Here is a 20,592-nt window from a genome sequence, read left to right as displayed (position 1 = left end):
ATCACAACTTTGGGAGGAACTGTGCAAGTACTAGGTGAAATGGTAATCAAATTGGAAATTGATGGAATATATTGGATTAATTCGTTAATTGTAAAGGACAAACCATTCGAGTTTGATTTGATTTTTGGAATGGATGCTATTGAAAAATTTGGAGGAGCCGTAATCTATGGTGATAAAAACCATACCGTCCAAATGTTACCATGTGACATGGCAAAATGTGGTGCAAATTATATAAGAAGTAAAGAAAACAAAATAAACAAAAAGAACGAAATAAACGAAAAGAAAGAAATAAACACTGCAAAATGTGGTGCAAATTATATAAGAAGTAAAGATGACGAAATAAACGAAAAGAACGAAATAAACGAAGAGAACTAAGAAAATGAAGTGAACGAAATAAACGAAGATAACGAAATAAACGAAGAGAAAGAAATAAACACGGCAAAATGTGGTGCAAATTATATAAGAAGTAAAGATGACGAAATAAACGAAAAGAACAAAATAAACGAAGAGAACGAAATAAATGAAGTGAACAAAATAAACGAAGATAACGAAATAAACAAAGAGAAAGAAATAAACAAAAACAACGAAATAAAACATCAGGATTTTACGGCAAAGTTTGACGGAAAAAAAAAGTTTGGCATCATGTAACTGGAATAAAGAGTCCGCAATTAATAATACAATCTGCGAACACAAGATGAGCAAAGAGCATGAACGTAGTTACCGAAAAGAAATAAATGAGTGGATCAAATCTGGCATTCTTGTGCTGTATAACGAGCAAGCATTGGGACCACTTAAAGTATTAATACTGCTCATGTGTGTTGTACAAGAAAATAAAGGTAGAAAGATACGCCCCGTGGGAGACTTTCAAGCTCTCAAGGAATTTGTAAATTGTCACACAGCAAATGCCAATGTCTGTCTAGAGAAACTGCGTTGTTGGAGGAAAATTGAAAGTGCAAAAATTCTTGATCTTAAGAAAGCCTACCTTCAAATTCACATTGACAAACTACTGTGGCCATATCAATCTGTTATTATAGATGGGGAATGGTATTGTTTCACCAGAATGTGTTTTGGCATCAACATGGCTCCAACAATAGTGACTACAATTCTTCGTCATGTGCTCAATTTGAATTCTACTGTGAAGAAAGCATGTGATAATTACATTGATGATATATTTGTTGATGAAAGTGTAGAAACAGCTGAAAATGTAGCGAAGCATCTTGAGAAATTTGGGTTGCAGTGTAAACCTCCAGAAGACCTAGAAAAAGGACGTGTTTTAGGTTTGATAGTCGAACGAAATAAAAATGAGGAAGTATATGGAAGGACTGATATGGAAGCGGGACAATGTAGTACAATTCGAATCTTCATATGCAGTCACACGATCACAGCTTTTTAGCAATTTAGGTAAACTTATTGGACATTACCCGGTGGCAGGAAGTTTGTGTTTACAAGCTTCATACATCAAACGATTAGCTGGAAATATTCCATGGAATGAGTTTCTGAAGATTGCAAAGAAAAAATGAATGAGTTGCTTCACCATTTGGAAAAAGAAGACTCGGTTGGTGGGAAATGGCTGGTACCAGTGAATGGAAAAGCTGAACTTTACTGTGATGCATCATCCATAGGACTGGGTGTAGTTCTTCTAATTGGAGGAGTAGTTATTGAAGATGCAGCATGGCTACGGCCGACAAGTGATACGCACCATATTAATATAAGTGAACTAGATTCGATACTTCGAGGGTTAAATTTAGCCGGTAAATGGGATATAAAAGAACTCACAGTATACAGCAATAGCAAGAGCACCGTGGGATGGTTAAATGCAGTTTTAAAAGAAGAATATCGCGTAAAGATTTGGGGAGTTTCTTAATTGTTAGAACAACGACGGCTGAATACAATAAAGGAAATAGCAAAAGATAATAAGATTATTGTACAATGGATTCCATCTGAACTAAATCTGGCTGATCGACTTTCACGAATCCCTCAAAAATGTTGCAGAACAGTGTGTGCAATCGGATTAATCCAACAGAAAGACATATGGAAAGTTCACTCAATTAGTCATTTTGGTGTCGATTGAACATTGCAACTTTGTTTATACCAATAGACAAAGTTGGTAACGGTAAAGGAAGATATAATGAGGATACCGTTCAAGTTCAAAATGGCTCTCAAGAATGCAACGAATAAATGATTACGCGCTCCGGACGAATAATAAGAGCCCCACAACGATTAGACTTATGAGTTAATTCACCAAGAGGGCATGTTCTAATAAAGTTGGTGAATTAAAATTATTAGGTATACGTGGTAAAAGTCACGTAGATAAACGTGATGAAAATCGCGCATTCATTTATGGTTATTATTTTTAATGACTATTGTAGTTTTATAATTGTCATGGGAATTATAACTTTGTATTTATTTACGTTTTTATGTAATAGAAAAGAAGTTTGAAAAATGCTCAGATAATTGATTTTTAATATATATATATAAACGAATACAAGAATGCAACAGTTACTGTTCCCTTTATTTGTACCCCTATCTACTATAAAGACCAGTTCAAGGAGAGTTCAACAAACCATATCTTTCTTTTTATTAAAAATGACTTTATAATTAGTTGCACCTTTCACACCCTTCACTTCACTGGTTTCTAGTAACACATTCAACTGTAGATATTTGAAAAATAGGGTTATTAAAAAATGCTGGCATTCTTGGTGTGAATTTGACAAGTTTATAATGTTTGCATTTTCAGATAGTTTAGTCTAATGGTCTTATATGTTGTTAATCTTAGATCAAAACAAAGTGTTAGAAAATTTACAAGCATCTCAAAATGGAAAATTGGACTTTTTAGTCAGATAAACATTTTGCTTTTAAATATATTTGAGTTCTAAACTGCAACAAGCTGCCTATATTTTACCCATTTATTGCAAACAGTTGTAGCTAATCAGAAAACTTATCTGTTAAGACTTGTGTATGAATAGAAAAATGCTACAGTTACTTTCATTTTGGTATGTTTTAGCAATTTTTTTTTCCAAAGTTGAGGAGGTCATGATTTTTCTCTAATTTAATACAAGTCAATAAAAACCACTTTTTTAGAGAGAAAACTATCCAGAAAATAGTTCTAGAAAAAACGAGACACTTGTTGAAAGCGAGGAAAAAGTTATACAGCTCTAAAGTAGTCCGTTTTGACTATTTGTAAATTGAGGGGGGCCACTGTGTCATGTTTCTAAGGTTATAATTTCTGAACCATTGTACTTGGAAGTCTGAAATTTCAAATTTAACCTATCTGCATAATGCACATAACAATATGTAAAAATCAGGAAAATCAGAGATAGTGACCCACAAAGTTTTCTTCAAATTGTTTGAAATATAATGATTTGACCCATTTGTAAATAATGAGTATTTTTTAGATAATGGTCATTATTAACTTTTGTTACAAAGGTGTGTAGTTATTATAATGTTATTTACATCATTTATCAAACCGTTTTAAAAATATCTTTAGATTTATTTATATGTTACCAAAGGAAGTATTTTTGCATATGGCTCTTCGGTAGTGACAACACTTTCTGTTATTTCATAATGAGAGTACAGCTCTAAAACCTAGTTAAATTGAACTTTGAAGTAGCACTCAGAGAGATTAATTCTATCAACTGTAAAATAACATGGATGGTGCCCCTGTTAGTGCCTTTAGTGCATATTGTTAAGACTACATAAGGAGCCCTTTGTTACAAATTTGGGTTGATTACCAGGTTTGTGACATATGTATAGCTTATGGCCTAGATTACACTACGGTATATATAATTAGTCAAGTTTTCAAAGAGTATTTAACATAAAAACCCATCTTAACTAGAGATTGCAATCTCGGGATCCCAAAATCGCGACCTTTTTTTTCAAACAAAGTGTAATGAAAAAATATAAAAAAATAACAACAATTTATGTGTATCAATTTATTTTTAATTATTATAATATAAATAATTATATTTATATTATAATAATTCATTATATAATATTGATTTATGTTGTTTATAAAAAGTTATTTACATTAACAGTTTTTAAATATTGGAGGTAGTTGAATTTTCTAATAGCTTAGTTACTATTGTTAGTTATTCTGTTCTGTTCTGTAATTCTGTAAAACGAACTCTTTTCTAAACTGAAAAAAAAAGAATACTTCTTATAAAGTAGACTCTTGAAATTAAAAATTAAATAAGCATGATGTATGTGGGTTTTCACAATTTAAAGTAACTCAGCTATTTCAAAACATTTTCTACGGGACAGCTATGTGTAAATTGCCAAACTGCATCGCGCAATGTAAAGGTCAAAAGTCCAACCCAACTTATATTACCAAAGAAAGCTCATCAGATAAACCACCAAAAAAAAAATCTAAACCCCTAACATAATACTTTTCAATTTATGAAACGGAAGATAAAACACTTCATGCTACACTTTTTTGTTTTTTTGTTATTCACCTCCTCAAGGCCGATAAAGCCACTACAGATGAGGAGGCTACTTAATAGTGGTTATAACCCTCTCTCAACTCTATAACTCCGAAACACGAACCTTGACAAACAAGGCCGCTGCGCGGAGAAACAAGTTAAGCGCGGTACTACCATGGATGCGATTATGAATTATGAAGCGAGCGCTTTACTACTACACCACTACCATATATGAATATTATTGTTCATGGACGAAACTTTTCACTTCTGAAGTTTAGATTTAGTGGAAATAACAGTTCAATGCCAGCAAAATTGTGCATTAAACTATTAGAAAAAAAACTTAAAGACTATAGTCTTGATCTACACAGCAACATTGTGGCTATAATGACCAACAGAGCTAGTAATTGATACTAATATTTAGACGATCATCTACCAAGAACAATATCTTACAAAAATATACAAAGATTTTACAAAGTAAAAAATTGTATACAAAAATCATTAATTAATAATTTATCCAGTCCAAGATAATTCTTAGATTAATTCAAAATTAAAAAATGCTAACAATAACACAAGCAAAGAAAATGCTTTAATGGTATGCATGAATGTTAAACGTGACACGCGTGGACTTCTGCAATATCTGCGTAACAGTTAAAGCTTCATTGAAGTCAATGAAGTAATAATTACAATGCCTTCTTCATTTAAATGTCAAAAACTTTTGGTAGAATTGCTGGAAAGATTAAATGGTTCCAATCCTGCTCTAGTAAGAGCATCAGTTGAGTTGATATACTGGATTTGATTGAGGAACCTGAATTGTTACCTGAGTCTGTAAGTAATCCTTTAAGTATTGAAGAGGAACTTAATTGTGTTATCAAAGAAGGACAATCAGAGATGCAATAAGTTAGACATGAGTCAGTGTTTTTAAAAATTCAAAAAGAAATAACAACTATTTGAAATTTCTTAAATTGCATTTCAAATCACATAAAGCATAACATATTTCTTTATTTCTAACATAATTTCTTAACATTATTTAACATATTAATTTAACATGTTTTTCTCTCATGCATGTGACAATATAATGTAAACTGCCTTCATTTAATAAACATATTTTTGGTTAAAAATGTACTGTTTTTATTCTATTTAATACTATCTAGATGTTATATCTGTTTTTCAATCCTGGGATCAATCCCAAGATCCCAAAATTGACCTTCAGGATTGCAATTACCATTGAATTGTTTAAATCTATCTTTTACTAGTATTTGTGTTACTTGAAATAATTTTTCATCCATTGAATTTTACTTTTTTCAAAATTCATCAGATTTTATTTTTGTGAGACTAATTTAAATTTGATTGTTTTATCCTTGTATTGATGACTATTATTTTTTGATTTGCAAAAGCTTTGTCACATGCTTGGTCTGGGCATATACTTGTTTTCAGTTCACCTATTTGTTTTGAATTCAGGTTTGAATCCTCTGCAGACTTGACTGCAAAACCCTTTTATATGAATCTTTAAGCTTATTTTGATAATGTTTTTGATGAATCTGTGCTTACTTTGATGATGTTTCTAATCAAGTTGATCTTTATTCTTATCTTTACATGTGACTGCCCACCAGCCAATATCAATTCTGGCTAATCAAATTTGATTGGCAAGAACTGCAAAGCAAACTTAATTATAGAAAATTTAAATACATTCAAAAACAGAAAGTTGAAATTATTAAGCAACTAAATGTTTTTGATCATTAGAATAAAAATAGTTCTGAGGCCATAGCAATCTTTAGTTTACAGTAAAAAAAAAGTGCCAAAACTTTATTAGTAAGCAAAAATAGAAAGTGATAAAAAATACTGAATGTATTTGATTTATGGGATAAACACAGTTTGAGATCATACAAGTTTTTTTCTAACTTTACTTTGAAAGTTAGTTAGATGTTAATGAATTTTTATGAATGAGTTGAATTTTTTTGAATAATAACTAGAAACTTTTAAATTTCTTTAAAGTCTAAATAATGCAAGCTATTGATAGGTCGTTGTTTGAGAATATCATAAGAATTTCAACTATTTAATTTTGTTCAAGTTGTTTAATAATCTCAAAATTTTGAGATCATAATACAACTTGTATTAAACCTCAAAATAATGTAATAGCATTAAAGTTGATATATAAAATATAAAATCATAATCATAAAATGGAGAAATGCAAGAAAAACTGGTGAAAAATAACAGATGATTATTTCATTTAATAAGAAATCAATATCTGAATCATCTGAAATAATCTGAACCCTCTAAATAAAATGTGAAACTTTTATTTTTACTTTTATTTATTTTTTTTGCTAAGAAAAAAGTATAACTTTTTTCTTAGCGGAATATGCTAAGAAAAAAGTAAAGTTTTACTTTTCCCTTATGAATATATTCATAAAGGAAAGTTACTATTAAAAACAACTAGTAGTTAGTAATATTTTTGTTAAAAATCATTTTTTAGGTGGTTAACACTAATATTATAAGAAGACCAAGAGAGGTTAACTGTGAAAAAATTTATTGAGAGTTAAAAGCAAAATATAAAAGTTAATATTTTGTTGAAAGTTTATTCTTAAATTCTCAAATGGATTTTTTTTGTCAATGTTTTTTGCAGATTTATAACAATATTATGCTCATAATATATTGTACAAACTTAAAAAGTGTAATGCATAAAGTTTTATGTTTTAATACAAAAATTAGTTAAAAATAACAAAAATTAAATTTAATTGTCCAGAAAATAATTTTATTGTCTACATCATAGCTGATCAGTGTTGATCACAACCTTTAAATAATTTCCAGCGCTGTATATATATATATATATATATATATATATATATATATATATATATATATATATATATATATATATTTAGGGTTGCCATTAAAACAACTTTTTTTTAAAATGTCTGCTCTCACCCTCTAAATGTGTTCTATATAATATAATAATACTAGAATTAAAAAAATTTTCAAAAAAAATTTTTTTAGGGGTAGCTCAAGACCCTTAAAAATCAGATGGGTCCCTATAATTATCAAAAAAGTAGTTCTTCAAAAGCATATCATGTTGGGTTTTAAAAAGAAGCGAAATTATATAAAAAATTTTAAAATAATAATCATTTTATAAAAAACTCTGCATATTTTTAATTTTTAGTTTAAAAATGTCATTTTCTAAGCAGTAAAATCTAAAACAATATATATATATATATATATATATATATATATATATATATATATATATATATATATATATATATATATATATATATATATATATATATATATATATAAATTTTATATCGTTTTCAATTTATTTATATTTATTAATTTAAAAATAATAATATTTATAAAGAATTAAAAATTATTAAGTTAAATTTTAATTTTAATTTATTTGTATTTATCAGACCAATTGATGTAACCATGTGGAAAAATTCATTGGTTAATCTTCATAATTTATTTAGTCGTAAAAAGACATTTTTATCAGCATGCAACCAAGACACTAACTTAAAACGATGCTTGTCAACATTAGATTTAACTTTAATTGGAATTGGTTCAACACTTGGCTCTGGAATTTATGTTCTTACAGGCGAAGTTGCAAAAAATAAAACCGGACCTGCAATTGTAATTTCATTTTTAATTGCTGCTTTTGCTTCAATATTGTCAGGACTCTGTTATGCTGAATTTGCAGCTCGAATACCCAAAGCTGGTTCTGCGTATGTGTATTGTTATGTAACCATGGGAGAATTTTGGGCTTTTGTAATTGGTTGGAATTTATTGCTTGAATATATAATAGGTGCTTCTGTTGTTGCTAGAGGCTTAATAGCATATATCGACACACTAGCAGGAGGTGTTATTAAAAACCAAACTTTAGCCATTACTGGTGAGGTTAAAATTCCAGGAATAAGCAAATATATTGATTTCTTATCACTTGGGGTGGTAATGGTGTTCACTGTGATTATATCATGCGGGATGAAAAACTCTGCTCGTCTGAATAATGTTTGTGTTGTTATAAACATAGTAACAATTTTATCTGTTATTTCAGTTGGAACTTTTTATGCCCAAATAGAAAATTGGAATAATTTTGCACCATTTGGATTTGATGGAATTGTTGCTGGAGCTTCGACTTGTTTTTTTTCTTTTATTGGATTTGATGTCATCGCAAATGTATCAGAAGAAGCAAAGAATCCTTCAAAATCAATTCCGATTAGTATGATTGGTACAATAAGTAAGTTTTTAATCCATCATAAAAGGTTTTAATACTTTTATATACTGTTGTTTGATTATATATATGTATTGGTATATTTTATCATAATATATTGTATAGTTATTATTGTTATTATTATTATTACTTTTATTATTCTTTCAAAGTATATTTTCAAATAAATTATGATATTACTGTGATAACTTAATTATCAGTTAATTTATCTTTATTTTTTCTAAAAAAATATATTTTTTTACTTAATTATTGTGTGTGTTTGTGTGTGTGTAAGTTAGCATAGTAGTATTTTTGCATATTTATGTTCCTATATACAACAAAGCCGTCAGCCAATATACCATTGCATGATATATTGGCTTGGGTTAATAAGTGACATGGGCTGTTTTTTAACCAATAACTTACTGCAATTGTAAATCACTGGTTAAAGAATGGTCAAAAAAGAGCATCAACTGCAAATTTTGAGCTTAAAATGAGTATCATTTGCTCCTATGACCAGACATGCAAGATTAAGTTTTGGTTGATGCAGCTGGAAATAAAAGGTTTTTTAATCAGCAATCTTGATTCTGTTTGTAGTGGAGAAGCAGGTTGAAGCAGGGAGGCAGCTAGAGTAGGTTCAATAACGTTTACAATATAGTTTTGAACCTTATATAAAAGAAAGAGAGCTTCCTTAGATGAACCATTCCAAATATTCCATAAAAATTTTTATCAGCAATTCTTGTCATCATGAAGATCTTTTTTTAAAAAAAATTGGTTGTTTTTTTTACAGATGCAGGCAAGTTAAACACCCTAATATATAAAGGCGTTTAGTTTTTTTAGAAAAGTTTTCCCCAGATTACCTAAAATGATTATTTAGAGATTATTTAAAGTGCTTTTTATATGGTAGACCCCTTTTTTAAACAAGGTAATAATTATTAATCAGATATTTTATTTGAAATTTGAGTAAAAAAATACAATATCTAAAATTAAAAAAAAGTTACATTAATAATTCAAAATAATCTTTAAGCTCAAGCTCCTTAATATACCACAAACTCCTTCTAAAAGAGCTGGGTACAAGTAGCAAGTGAACTGAGTAGCATATGGATCTGAACTGTACAACAATTTTTACATAACATCTTCATTAGTGACTTTTGACTTAAAATTTTCTTATATTATGTTCTCTATAATTTTTAGCATCTTTGTTTTGACTTTCTTGAAGTTCCTCAGAAATAAGATTTACTGGTACTGGTTTATCTCTTAAAACTTGAGAATTATGAATTAGCATGTACACTTTTAGATATTGGAAACCAGACAATGGATACAGAGAAACATAGAGCTCTGTTGTTTTTTTGGTATATTTTTCAAGTTCATTGCCGTTAAATTGATGTTTTGCATTATAAAACATAACAAATCATGCTGAAAAATTTCATGTTTTTAAGTTGTTTGATAATTATCTTTACTATATTTGCAGTTCATGATTAAGATATCAGTGGAATTTCCACCTTCCAATGGTATAGAATTTCCACTTGGTAATCTTCTGTAGACAAATAGTTTAACAAGTTAAAATATCTGATGTTCATGTTTAGTATAAATACTTGGTAAGACACAATTTAATAGTAAAAAAAACATCTGGTGTCTTTAAAAATTGAAGCCACAGATATCATTTTACTACTAGATGGTATCAGAACTAGTAAAGTTAAATTTAAGGTTGTACTCTCATTAGGAGATGCAGAAAGAAATGCATAGACGCTAATAATAAGGCACGAGCAAAAACCCATCAAAATGACAACAGTAAAATGGTATTACAGTAATTAAAAAAGCAGAATGAAAAACTGAGGAAATAGAAGTTTATAAATATAATAAAAAGTTTCAATTTTTAACTTTAGGAATATTAACCGTTTTTTTCTAGCAAGTAATTAAAATGATTGATTTTAAAGTCACAGCTTGAATAGCAAGTTATTAATTCAGGAGGCAGTTTGTTCCACGAGCTATTGCTTTGATACTTAATTTAATGATTTAATTCCGCACTTAGTAGAATTGTTTTTTAGAAGAACTTTTAAAAGAAAGTTTAAATAACTGATTAAACGAAGTTAATGATAAAAAAAGGAAAAGATAATTACAGTTATTACTTTTAATTTTAAATTTCAAATATTGCATAATAATTTTAAGATTATGATGCAATATTGGAAGATTTTTGTGATGATAATTTCAGATAAATAGGTTATTAAGGAATACAATAAGTTTGCCTAATTTTAGTATATTGGAGATACAATACAGCACACTTTAAATTGAATTAAAGTTGATTTAAAGTTATTTTATTAAAGTCATTTTATTTTTAAGGACTTATTTTGTAGATGAGTCTTAAAATATTCTGTTTATGGAATTTTTTCTCATACTTGACTTGACTCGTATACTTAAGATGGGACAAAATATAGGATAGTGTATGTTTAGCAGTGTCAAGATTTATATAATGGCAATAAGCCATTAGATCTGCTGAGTTTCATTGCCAAGTCATTTAGATGGTCTTGGAAAAAATAATTAGTGTTGGTTTTTTAATAAAATAGATATTAAAAGATATTTAATAGAACTCAGAAGGTTAATTTACTTAAATTTGATTTTCTTAATACAGTTGCTGTTTGTAACACTTGCATTGTTTTTGTTAAACCAAGTTTGTTGGTTTTGTAAATTATTAATGAATCTAATATTCGGCATACAACTGAAGTTAATTTTAGTTGTATTTCTGTTAAAACTTTTGTAGAGGTTTTGTTGTGAACTTAATTGATATATGTCAGTTACGTTCAAGATAAGTGTTCTATTTTATGACTATTTATGACGATATTATTATTTGATTCTTTATTTTTAAGTAATAATATCAAAAGAGTTTAAATACTGATGGTAATAAAGGTTTTTATTAAATTTTGATTTTGCTAATTCATTTTTATAAATAAGCTAACTTTAAAAATGTATTAGTGATACATTATGGAACATGACAATGTTATTTACCATCAATAGAAAAAATGTCTTTTTTATATTGATGGTTATTAACATTGTCAATTATGAATTAAAAAGAGATTTGCTTGTAGTTATTTTAACTGGTCTAAAAAAAAAACCCTAATGGTAAAATCATAAAATTGTTTGTTTACTTCAATCGTGGCTCTATCAAAATTTTGTTTTGTATGGAATCACTTAATCTGAGATCTACGGAATCAATTGATCTAAGATCTATGGAATCACTTAATCTAAGATCTATAGAATTACTTAATCTGCAATCTATGGAAATCATTAGAAAAGTACACAGTAAAAGTTTACTGTTGTTTTAAAATAGTTTTTTATTTTTTTGATAATTTTGAATAAAATACAAAATATTAATAAAAAACTACAATATAATAAAAAAATAACATATAAAACATTTTAATAATAAAAAGTTACATGTATTACATTATAACAATAAAAAGTGACATTATAATAATAAAGTTACATGGTGAGAAACTGATGAGTAGAAGTGATATATGATTAATTAAAATAGTAAGAGAAAAAATAATTTTCTTATTTTATTATTATACTCTTAAATATAATATTAGACTTAATGAAGAAACTAAATATTCACATCATAAAGCATCAGCAGATTTTTACATAATTAATCAAACTTTAAACTTGTACAACATGCTGAAAAAGTCACTTGCATCTTTTGGGTTCTTGTCCCTGATATAATTATTATTATGATAAAGCACTCTAATGTAATATGATTACCTTAAGATTTCTACTAACTATTATTGATTATTTGATTTAAAAAGACAAAAAATTTTCTTTGTTTTTTCTCCTTTTTCAAATTATTATTGTATTTGTAATTTTTAATCATCAGTTTTTCTATTTTTGCAGCAATATGCTTTTTTGCTTACTTTGGTGTGAGTGGAGTTGTTACTTTAATGGTTAACTACAAAAATCTTGATGAGTCAGCTGCTGTTGCAGATGCTTTTAGACAGATAGGACTAAGCTTTATGAATTATATTATCTCAGCTGGTGCTATTTGTGGACTTTTAGGTAAAAAATTTAACAAGTAGTTTATTAAATAGTTATGATTTACTGAGATTGTAACACATGTTATATAAATAGATTAGAGAGTTGGTGATGTTATAAATCAATAACAGTTACCAATTTTTTTATCCTTTTTTAATAAGGTTAAAAACTCTATATTTATTTATTCTTTATTATGACCAGTAAGAATTTATTCAACAAGTTAAATAGCATACTGTTAATAAAATAATGTTTCTATTTTGAAAGTTGTATTAAATCTAATAACTCCAAAAAAAATTTCTTTGATATAACATAAATAAATAAAAAAGTATACTTTTTATATATATTATTTTTAGCAAACTGTAATAAAAGTCTTTATACTAACAAAAAATAGTCAAAATAAATAACTACATTCCATGCCATCAATCTGCTATATTCTATGTCATCAATCTACTATATTCTATGTCATCAATCTACTATATTCCATGTCATCAATCTACTATATTTTATGTCATCATCAATTTACTATATTCCATGCCATGAATCTACTATATTCCATGTCATCAATCTACCATATTCTATGTCATCAATCTACTATATTCCATGTCATCAATCTACTATATTCTATGTCATCAATCCACTATATTTTATGTCATCAATCTACTGTATTTTATGTCATCAATCTACTATATTCTATGTCATCAATCTACTATATTCTATGTCATCATCAATTTACTATATTCTATGTCATTATCAATTTACTATATTCTATGTCATCAATCAGAGAGTTAGCTAAAGAATTATGTTTAATGTAAACCTAGTTTTAACTAATTATTTTGGAATATAATACATCAAAACATTTGTCATATCTTTGGTGATTTTTTAAAATTGTTTTATATAGTAAACTTGAATAAGTAAAAAAAAAAATTAATTAATCTTGAAAATTAAATCGACTACTTTTGTTATTTCTGAGGCTATTTACCTGTTTTTGATTATTCAGTTTTCAAGAGACTATTATCTAGTCATTCAGGTTGCTATGACAATATGTTCTAAATATATTTTCTTCATTTGATGTTGATAGGTCTGTCTGCTTTTTAACAATTAAAACTTAACTAAAACTTACCTAAATTCTAATCAATCAAGTTGCTAAAAAAAAGTAGAAAATAAGTATTGAAGTTGCTAAAAAAAAAAGAGAAAGTAAGTATTGAAGTTGCTAAAAAAAATTAGTAAAAAAGTAAAGTCGCTGAAAAAAAGAAGAAAAGTGTTGAAGTTGCTAAAATAAAAAAGGAGAAAATAAGTATTGAAGTTAAATAATTTTATCAAAACTTATAGAAAAATATTGTTCAATTTCTACTAATAATTGTAATAAAACAAAGAAAACACAGCAACAAATTAAAAAAATGAATGTATATTTTAATGAGCTTTTCTTAGAGGTCAACTAAACAATTTGCATCCATCATTTTCATCCATCATTTTCATCCATTATTTTTATTTTCAAGAACTATTATACTTGCAATGAAAATAAAAAATGATAAAGACTGTCTGTCTTCAAATAAGTCTAAATTATTCAAATAGTTTAGACTTATTTGGCTATCTTCAAATAAGTCTAAATTATTCAAAATAAAAACTACATTGTACACAGTTTTGCTTTTAACTTTCTTTTTAAACTCTATATATTTTTATCTTTAAAAATATATGTTTAGCAATAAGTCGATGTAATATTTTCTTTTGTATGTATTTTATTTATTAAAAAATTTATGAGTAAAAATAAATAATAAAAATAAAAAAATAAATAGTAAAAATATTTACAAAAACTTTAATGTTAAAATCTTTATTTTGATTCATGTGTTTAAATTAGGTTATGTTACATGAGTTTTTTAAACTGATTGAATTTATTAGTTTAATGTTTTAAAAGTATAACAATATTTTCAGCATCAATAATATCCACATATAAATTTTATGGTTGTAGTCAAGAGACACATGTTAATAAAGTTTAACTCACAAACTTTTTAAAAATATCTATGTAAAATCCTGTAAAATAATACAACAAAACAGGTTTCTTCCTCCCTGTTGAAACATAAACTTTAAAGAAACGTGGCACAGAAATTCAGCACAAATATCAGTTTCATAAAACAACAAATTCCTCATACCTATTTATATCAATTAATAAAATGTTTCAAATAATTAAAAATAAATAAGTTAAAACAATTCGTATAACTCAATATATTATATATTCACCCATACAAATTATTTTAACTTAATTGTTTTTAATTATTTGAAACATTTTATTAATTGACGTAATATTATATATATATATATATATATATATATATATATATATATATATATATATATATATATATATATATATATATATGTATATATATATATATATATAAGTGAGGTTAGTATTGCGGTGTAAAATACGAAAACTCTTGTTTGTATGACAGTGCTCAATATTATCAAATAATAGAGCAATTTATGCTTTATGTAATTAAATGAATAAAAACAACTAAATAGCGGGACTTAAAGTTTCATGCCCAAAGGCAATCATCAGCTGTAAATATTCACGGCTGATGATTGCCTTTGGGCATGTAACTTTAAGTCCCACTATTTAGTTGTTTTTATTCATTTAATTACATAAAGTATATATATATATAAATATATATAAAAGGCTTTATTAGAAGAACCATCCTAAATAAGACAACAGTGTTCTATACAAATAAGAGATTTATAGAAGTAGAGATTTGAATTAGTTGTAAGAAAATTGCAAACACAATAAGAGGGGGGGGGGGGAACCTTAGCAAATGCTAATTTTGCAATGGATTGTTTGAGTGTCGATTGTATAGTTTCAATGTGTTCAATAGTGAATGGTAATCCATTAGTAAATAAAGTAAGAGCGTTGCCATTTATCCATATAGGAACATCAATAATATTGTCATAATTATTGGCAAATTTAAACTCAAACAACTGAGTTTTGTTTGGATTTAAATTTATAAAAAGCACTTTATCATCATTGATTTTGTTTGAGACCCGCTAAGTCTGTATAAATGTTATGTTTATTTACACATTTGGAAGGCTGAGGATACCTTACTTACTATTAATAGATTTTCTAGAAGGTTAAGGGTATTTTGCCACAAATAGATTTTCTAAAGACAAGTATCTTGCTTGATATTAGCCCCCTGGTCTTGAAAATTCAATGATAAACTAGCTAACAATAGTTTCCATTCATTTTATGACAATGTTTTCATTTAACTAACAACTGTTTTTAAATTTCATTGTTATTTTAAGTATTTTTATTTTTAAGTATTTTCCATTAGATTTATATCTTTATAAATAAAAAGTTAGATATAGAATCTCTATATTTTAGCAATAGATATTGTATAAATTTTATATACTTACTCATATCTTTTATATAATATTTTTTTATAGGATCTTTATTGGTTTCAATAATTCCGATACCTCGTATGCTTTACTCTATGTCACAGGACGGACTGTTGTTCAATTTTTTTTCTATAGTTCACCCTAAATCACAAGTACCTGTTATATCAACTATATTATCAGGTCTTTTTGTAGGTAAGTTTTGTAGGTAGTTCACCCTAAATCACAAGTACCTGTTATGTCAACTATTTTTTTCTTTTTGTTGGTGAGCTTTAATAACTAAATTTATAACCAAATTTTTTTTTACTTTTACCAAACTTATTTTTATTTTTTCATATTCAGGTATTTTAGCTGCCATCATTGATTTAGCAGAGCTGGTTGAGATGATGTCTATTGGTACCCTTTTGGCATACAGCATTGTTGTTATATGTGTACTCATTTTGCGCTATGACTTGACACCACCTCCTAACAATAATTATGAGAGTGAATCTTTAATTGAAAGTGAGTTTAGAATTTAAGTTAATTTTTAAAAGTTTTTTTAATTTTTTTATAAGTATTTTTTTATAAAACTTTATAACAAATTTAAAAAACTAATTTAAAAGTTAAAATTTAAAACAAATTTAAAAAAACCAATAAAAACTTTTCACTAATTGGTTGGGTAAACTATTCCACAGGTTCACTAAATGGTTGGGTAAACTATTCCACAGGTTCACTAATTAGTTGGGTAAACTATTTCACAGGTTCACTAATTGGTTGGGCAAGAAATATTTAAGAGTTTGGTATTTTTATCTGTTGAACACAAACTTTGTTTAAATTGATTCCTTCTTATTTTTTGTGTTTTTAGTATTTATAAACAATAATTTTTATAAAGTACAATAAATATTTAAACGACATCTTTAAAAGGCTTATTAGTAAAATTAAGTTAAAATCTATTCTAGAGGAATCTAATGCATTTTGGTTTAAAGGTTTATTTTTTATATATCACACTCGATAACAAAAGTATCCATACTTTCTTGATTTTTTATAAATAATCATTTTCTAATAGAGTCAAATCCATTAAACAAAATTTTAACTTAATTTTAAATATAAACAATATTATAAATAAGTTTAAAATAAAATGTAAATAAAAAGAGTTCATTATTAAGTATGGTCATGGGCATGGTTATTCAGATGTCTGTGTCTGCATTACAAATATTTTGCTTATTTTGTAAAAAAAGTCAAATTTGATTTTTTTACAGTAATTCATTTAAAAAAATATCTGCAGCTCTCATCAATTGAACTTCTGTCAATCATTTCTATGTTCTTTAACACTAATCTTTGGTTTTTAGTAACTCCCAACTTAATAGTGGTAGCTTGCACCCCACAGGTATCTTGAAGGTTACCTAAGACCTTACATCTTAATCCATAAATTTTTTTTTGATTTCGAAAACAGTCCATTTGCACATATCAAAACTATCAAAATTTAAATCATGATATCAAGTGACTATTGGATTGCAAATAATATGAATCAGGAAAACAAGATAGTGAATTCCAAAGAGCTGATGTTTGAGGAAAAAATCAGTCACAGAAAAAGGATGAGACTTAATTGAATGAGGAGTAACACAAGAATGAATTTCAGTAGATGGCACAAAAGGCGCTAGCTCTTTAGAGCAGTGCCCATTATAGTATTTGCAGAAAAGAGAAAGAGAAGCAACATTACGACGATGTGATAATGGGCGGAGGTTGGCTGCAAGAGCAGGTCAAACTATGTTTACAATGCGTTTTTGCACCTTGTCAAAAAGAGAAAGGGCATCGTTAGAAGATCCGCCCCAGATATGGCAACAGTATTCCATACAAGGCCAGATTTGAGATTTATAGAGATAGGGAATACAATCCGAAGTAAAAAAGTGATGAGCTCGATAAAGAGATGCAACCTTAGCAGATGCTAATTTTGCAACTGATTTGATATATGGTTTCCAAGAAAGATTGGAAGTAAAAGTTGATCCTAGAAGTTGAAGAGTAGATGACTCATTAAGTACATCACCGTTCATAAATATAGGAAAATCTAAATTATTGCGATAACGATTGGCTGAAAAAAATTGAGTTTTATCTGTATTGAAGTTCACCAGCCACTGTGAGCCCCATGCTGTAGCAGTAGTAAGATCCTTTTCAAGCTCAAATGCCCCCTCCAAACAATCAGAGAGTGTTGGTTTCTTATCATGAGTAAATGTTAGTATCATCAGCAAACAATGCCACCTTAGATGTGAGAATATCTGGAAGATCGTTGATGTAAATTAGAAAGAGTATAGGGCCAACGATAGCACCTTGAGGAACCCCTGAAGTTACAGAATAAGAAGAAGAGTGCTGTCCATTGAGGACAACTTTTATGCTACAATTGGAAAGGAAGGATTCAATAATCTTAAAGATGTTGCCAGATACACCATAAGAAGAAAGCTTATGGAGAAGACCAGCATGCCAATTTTTATCAAAAGCTTTTAAAATGTCAAGAGCGATGGACTTAACCTCTCTACCTTTATCTAATGCACAATAAAATCTATCAGTTATTACTGTTAGCAAATCAGCTGTAGAACGAGAAGATCGAAATCCATATTGATGGTCAGAATGTAAGTTATTAGATTTAAGATGAGAAATTAAGTGTTTGTTAATTAAAGATTCAAAAACCTAGCTTATGATAGGAAGAGGACTAATAGGATGGTAGTTAGACAAATCAGATCGCTCTCCAGAATTTTTGGAGATAGGGATAACAAATGCAGCTTTCCAGCAGGCTGGAAAACAAGACTCTGATAAGCACTTGTTGAATAGTTTTTAGAGTATAGGCGACAGCTGCGGAGAACACTTCTGCAAGACAATATCAGGTATGTTGTCCGGGCCACAAGCTGTAGAGTCTAGGCATAAAATCATTTTAGATACAGAAGCTGGAGTGATACGAATGTCAAGCAATGGATTAACCTGTTTGTTGGCAATATCAGGTAGAACGCAACTAGTGGAATCAAGAGATGATATTGATGAAAAGTTTTTAGCAAACAATTCAGCTTTGTCTTTAGGTGAGGTGACAAAGTCTGAACCATACAGGAGAGGTGGAATTAAAGATTTGCCCTTATCATTAATACTATTAAAGATTTTCCAGAAGTCACGAGAGCCTAATTGTTAAGATGAGATACGAGATTTCATGACCCTAGAATAGCAGTCTTTGGCATTAGACAAAACTTTTTTACAATGGTTTCTAGCAGTAATAAACAGACGTCTGTTTTCTGAAGAACTGTTTTGCTGATAAATATGGAAGTAATGGTTTCGATTGGCAATCACAGCAGCACAGTGTGAGGTAAACCATGGAGGAGAGTGAGGTTTGACCTGGAATCGTCGAGAAGGAACAAAAGATTCCATTCCAGCCTGAATCCACGAAGTTATGTAAAATGCGCATTTGTCGACAGGAAGACAAAAGAATTCTACCCAAGGGCCATCACTAAGAAAATCACAGAAAGAGTCCCAGTCAGCTTTACTGTAGTTGTAAGAATTACGATAATAGGGGGATTCAGGTGATGAAGAAGAACGAGGTATTAGTTTTAGAGAGATCAAACTGTGATCAGAAGCACCTAAGGGTAAATGTGGAGAAACTGAGCCCTGACTAGGATCAGAAACAAGGCATAGAGTAGAGAAGGTAAATGATTCGAGTTGTCTGGAAAGCGAGTTGGAAAGTTGACTATTTGAGTTAGGGATTGTGAAAGGCAAAAGTTGTGGGCTTTAAAGCCTGCAGAGTCACTGACACTAGAGCCAAGCCATTCAGAGTGGTGAGTATTAAAGTCACCGACAACAACTATATTAGCTGATGGATAGAGTGAGAGAGCTTGGTCAATATGATCAGAAATAACATCCAAAAGAGTGCAGTCTTAAGATAAAGGAGAGCAATATAGAACAAATAGAAAGGCAATAGAGTGAAGTGGTGCTAAACGAAAGCACATTTAAGAATAGTCTGTAGATTCAAGTCTAGTTTTACGACAAATGGATGAATTCTTACGAATGAAAATGCCCAGCCCAAGCATGTGACTATTGGAGTCTTTACGAATTAAAGGAAGATAACCATCAACACTAAGATCGCAAGATGAGACAGCTGAACTCAAATTAGTCTCACAAAGAGCAAGTAGGTCTGGTGAACTTTGCAAGAGATAAGACTCAACACAAGAAAAGTTATTTCGAAGACCACGAATATTAGTGAATGATAGGTTTAGAGAACTTGGTGATGATGATGGTTTTTTGTGTTTTATAGTTTTTGGTACTTTATTCATTTTAAAATTAGATTGAAGAACTTGACTCAAAGCATAGATAGTACTCAGAACACTGTTTAATAGCCCAAGCAATTGTCTCATTACTACTAATAAACCCTAAGCTGTAACAAAGGGCTCCAAATGTGGCCTCCGCAATTCACACCTAAAGTACAAACAGGGACACCATCCATGCCCAACATGTCACTGGTTATACTTTGATATTTTTCAGCTGTTGATGGAATCAGCCTCTCTGAGAGCTACCACAGAGTTCGGGAAACCTGACTACCAGCCGGCCTCAGAACCAAAAAACCAAAACTGAGTTTTA

General features: G+C 28.6%; 1 protein-coding gene across 2 annotated transcripts in view; it reads left to right on the top strand.

Annotated features, from left to right (window-relative positions):
• Positions 1-20,592, top strand: part of LOC100200647 (cationic amino acid transporter 2) — a 49,915-nt gene that overhangs the window by 17,580 nt on the left and 11,743 nt on the right. For both annotated transcript variants that reach the window (XM_065800379.1, XM_065800380.1), the window contains exons 2-5: positions 7,823-8,643; positions 12,490-12,651; positions 16,057-16,200; positions 16,348-16,506. In XM_065800379.1, coding sequence (XP_065656451.1) covers positions 7,839-8,643; positions 12,490-12,651; positions 16,057-16,200; positions 16,348-16,506 — 1,270 coding nt within the window. In that variant the 5' untranslated portion in view covers positions 7,823-7,838. The remainder of the gene's footprint in view (positions 1-7,822; positions 8,644-12,489; positions 12,652-16,056; positions 16,201-16,347; positions 16,507-20,592) is intronic.

Source organism: Hydra vulgaris, chromosome 06 (assembly GCF_038396675.1).
Source record: "Hydra vulgaris chromosome 06, alternate assembly HydraT2T_AEP".
Taxonomy (NCBI): Eukaryota; Metazoa; Cnidaria; class Hydrozoa; order Anthoathecata; family Hydridae; genus Hydra; species Hydra vulgaris.
The sequence above is the reverse complement of the archived record's forward strand: the minus strand, read 5'-3'. Positions and strand labels throughout refer to the sequence as shown.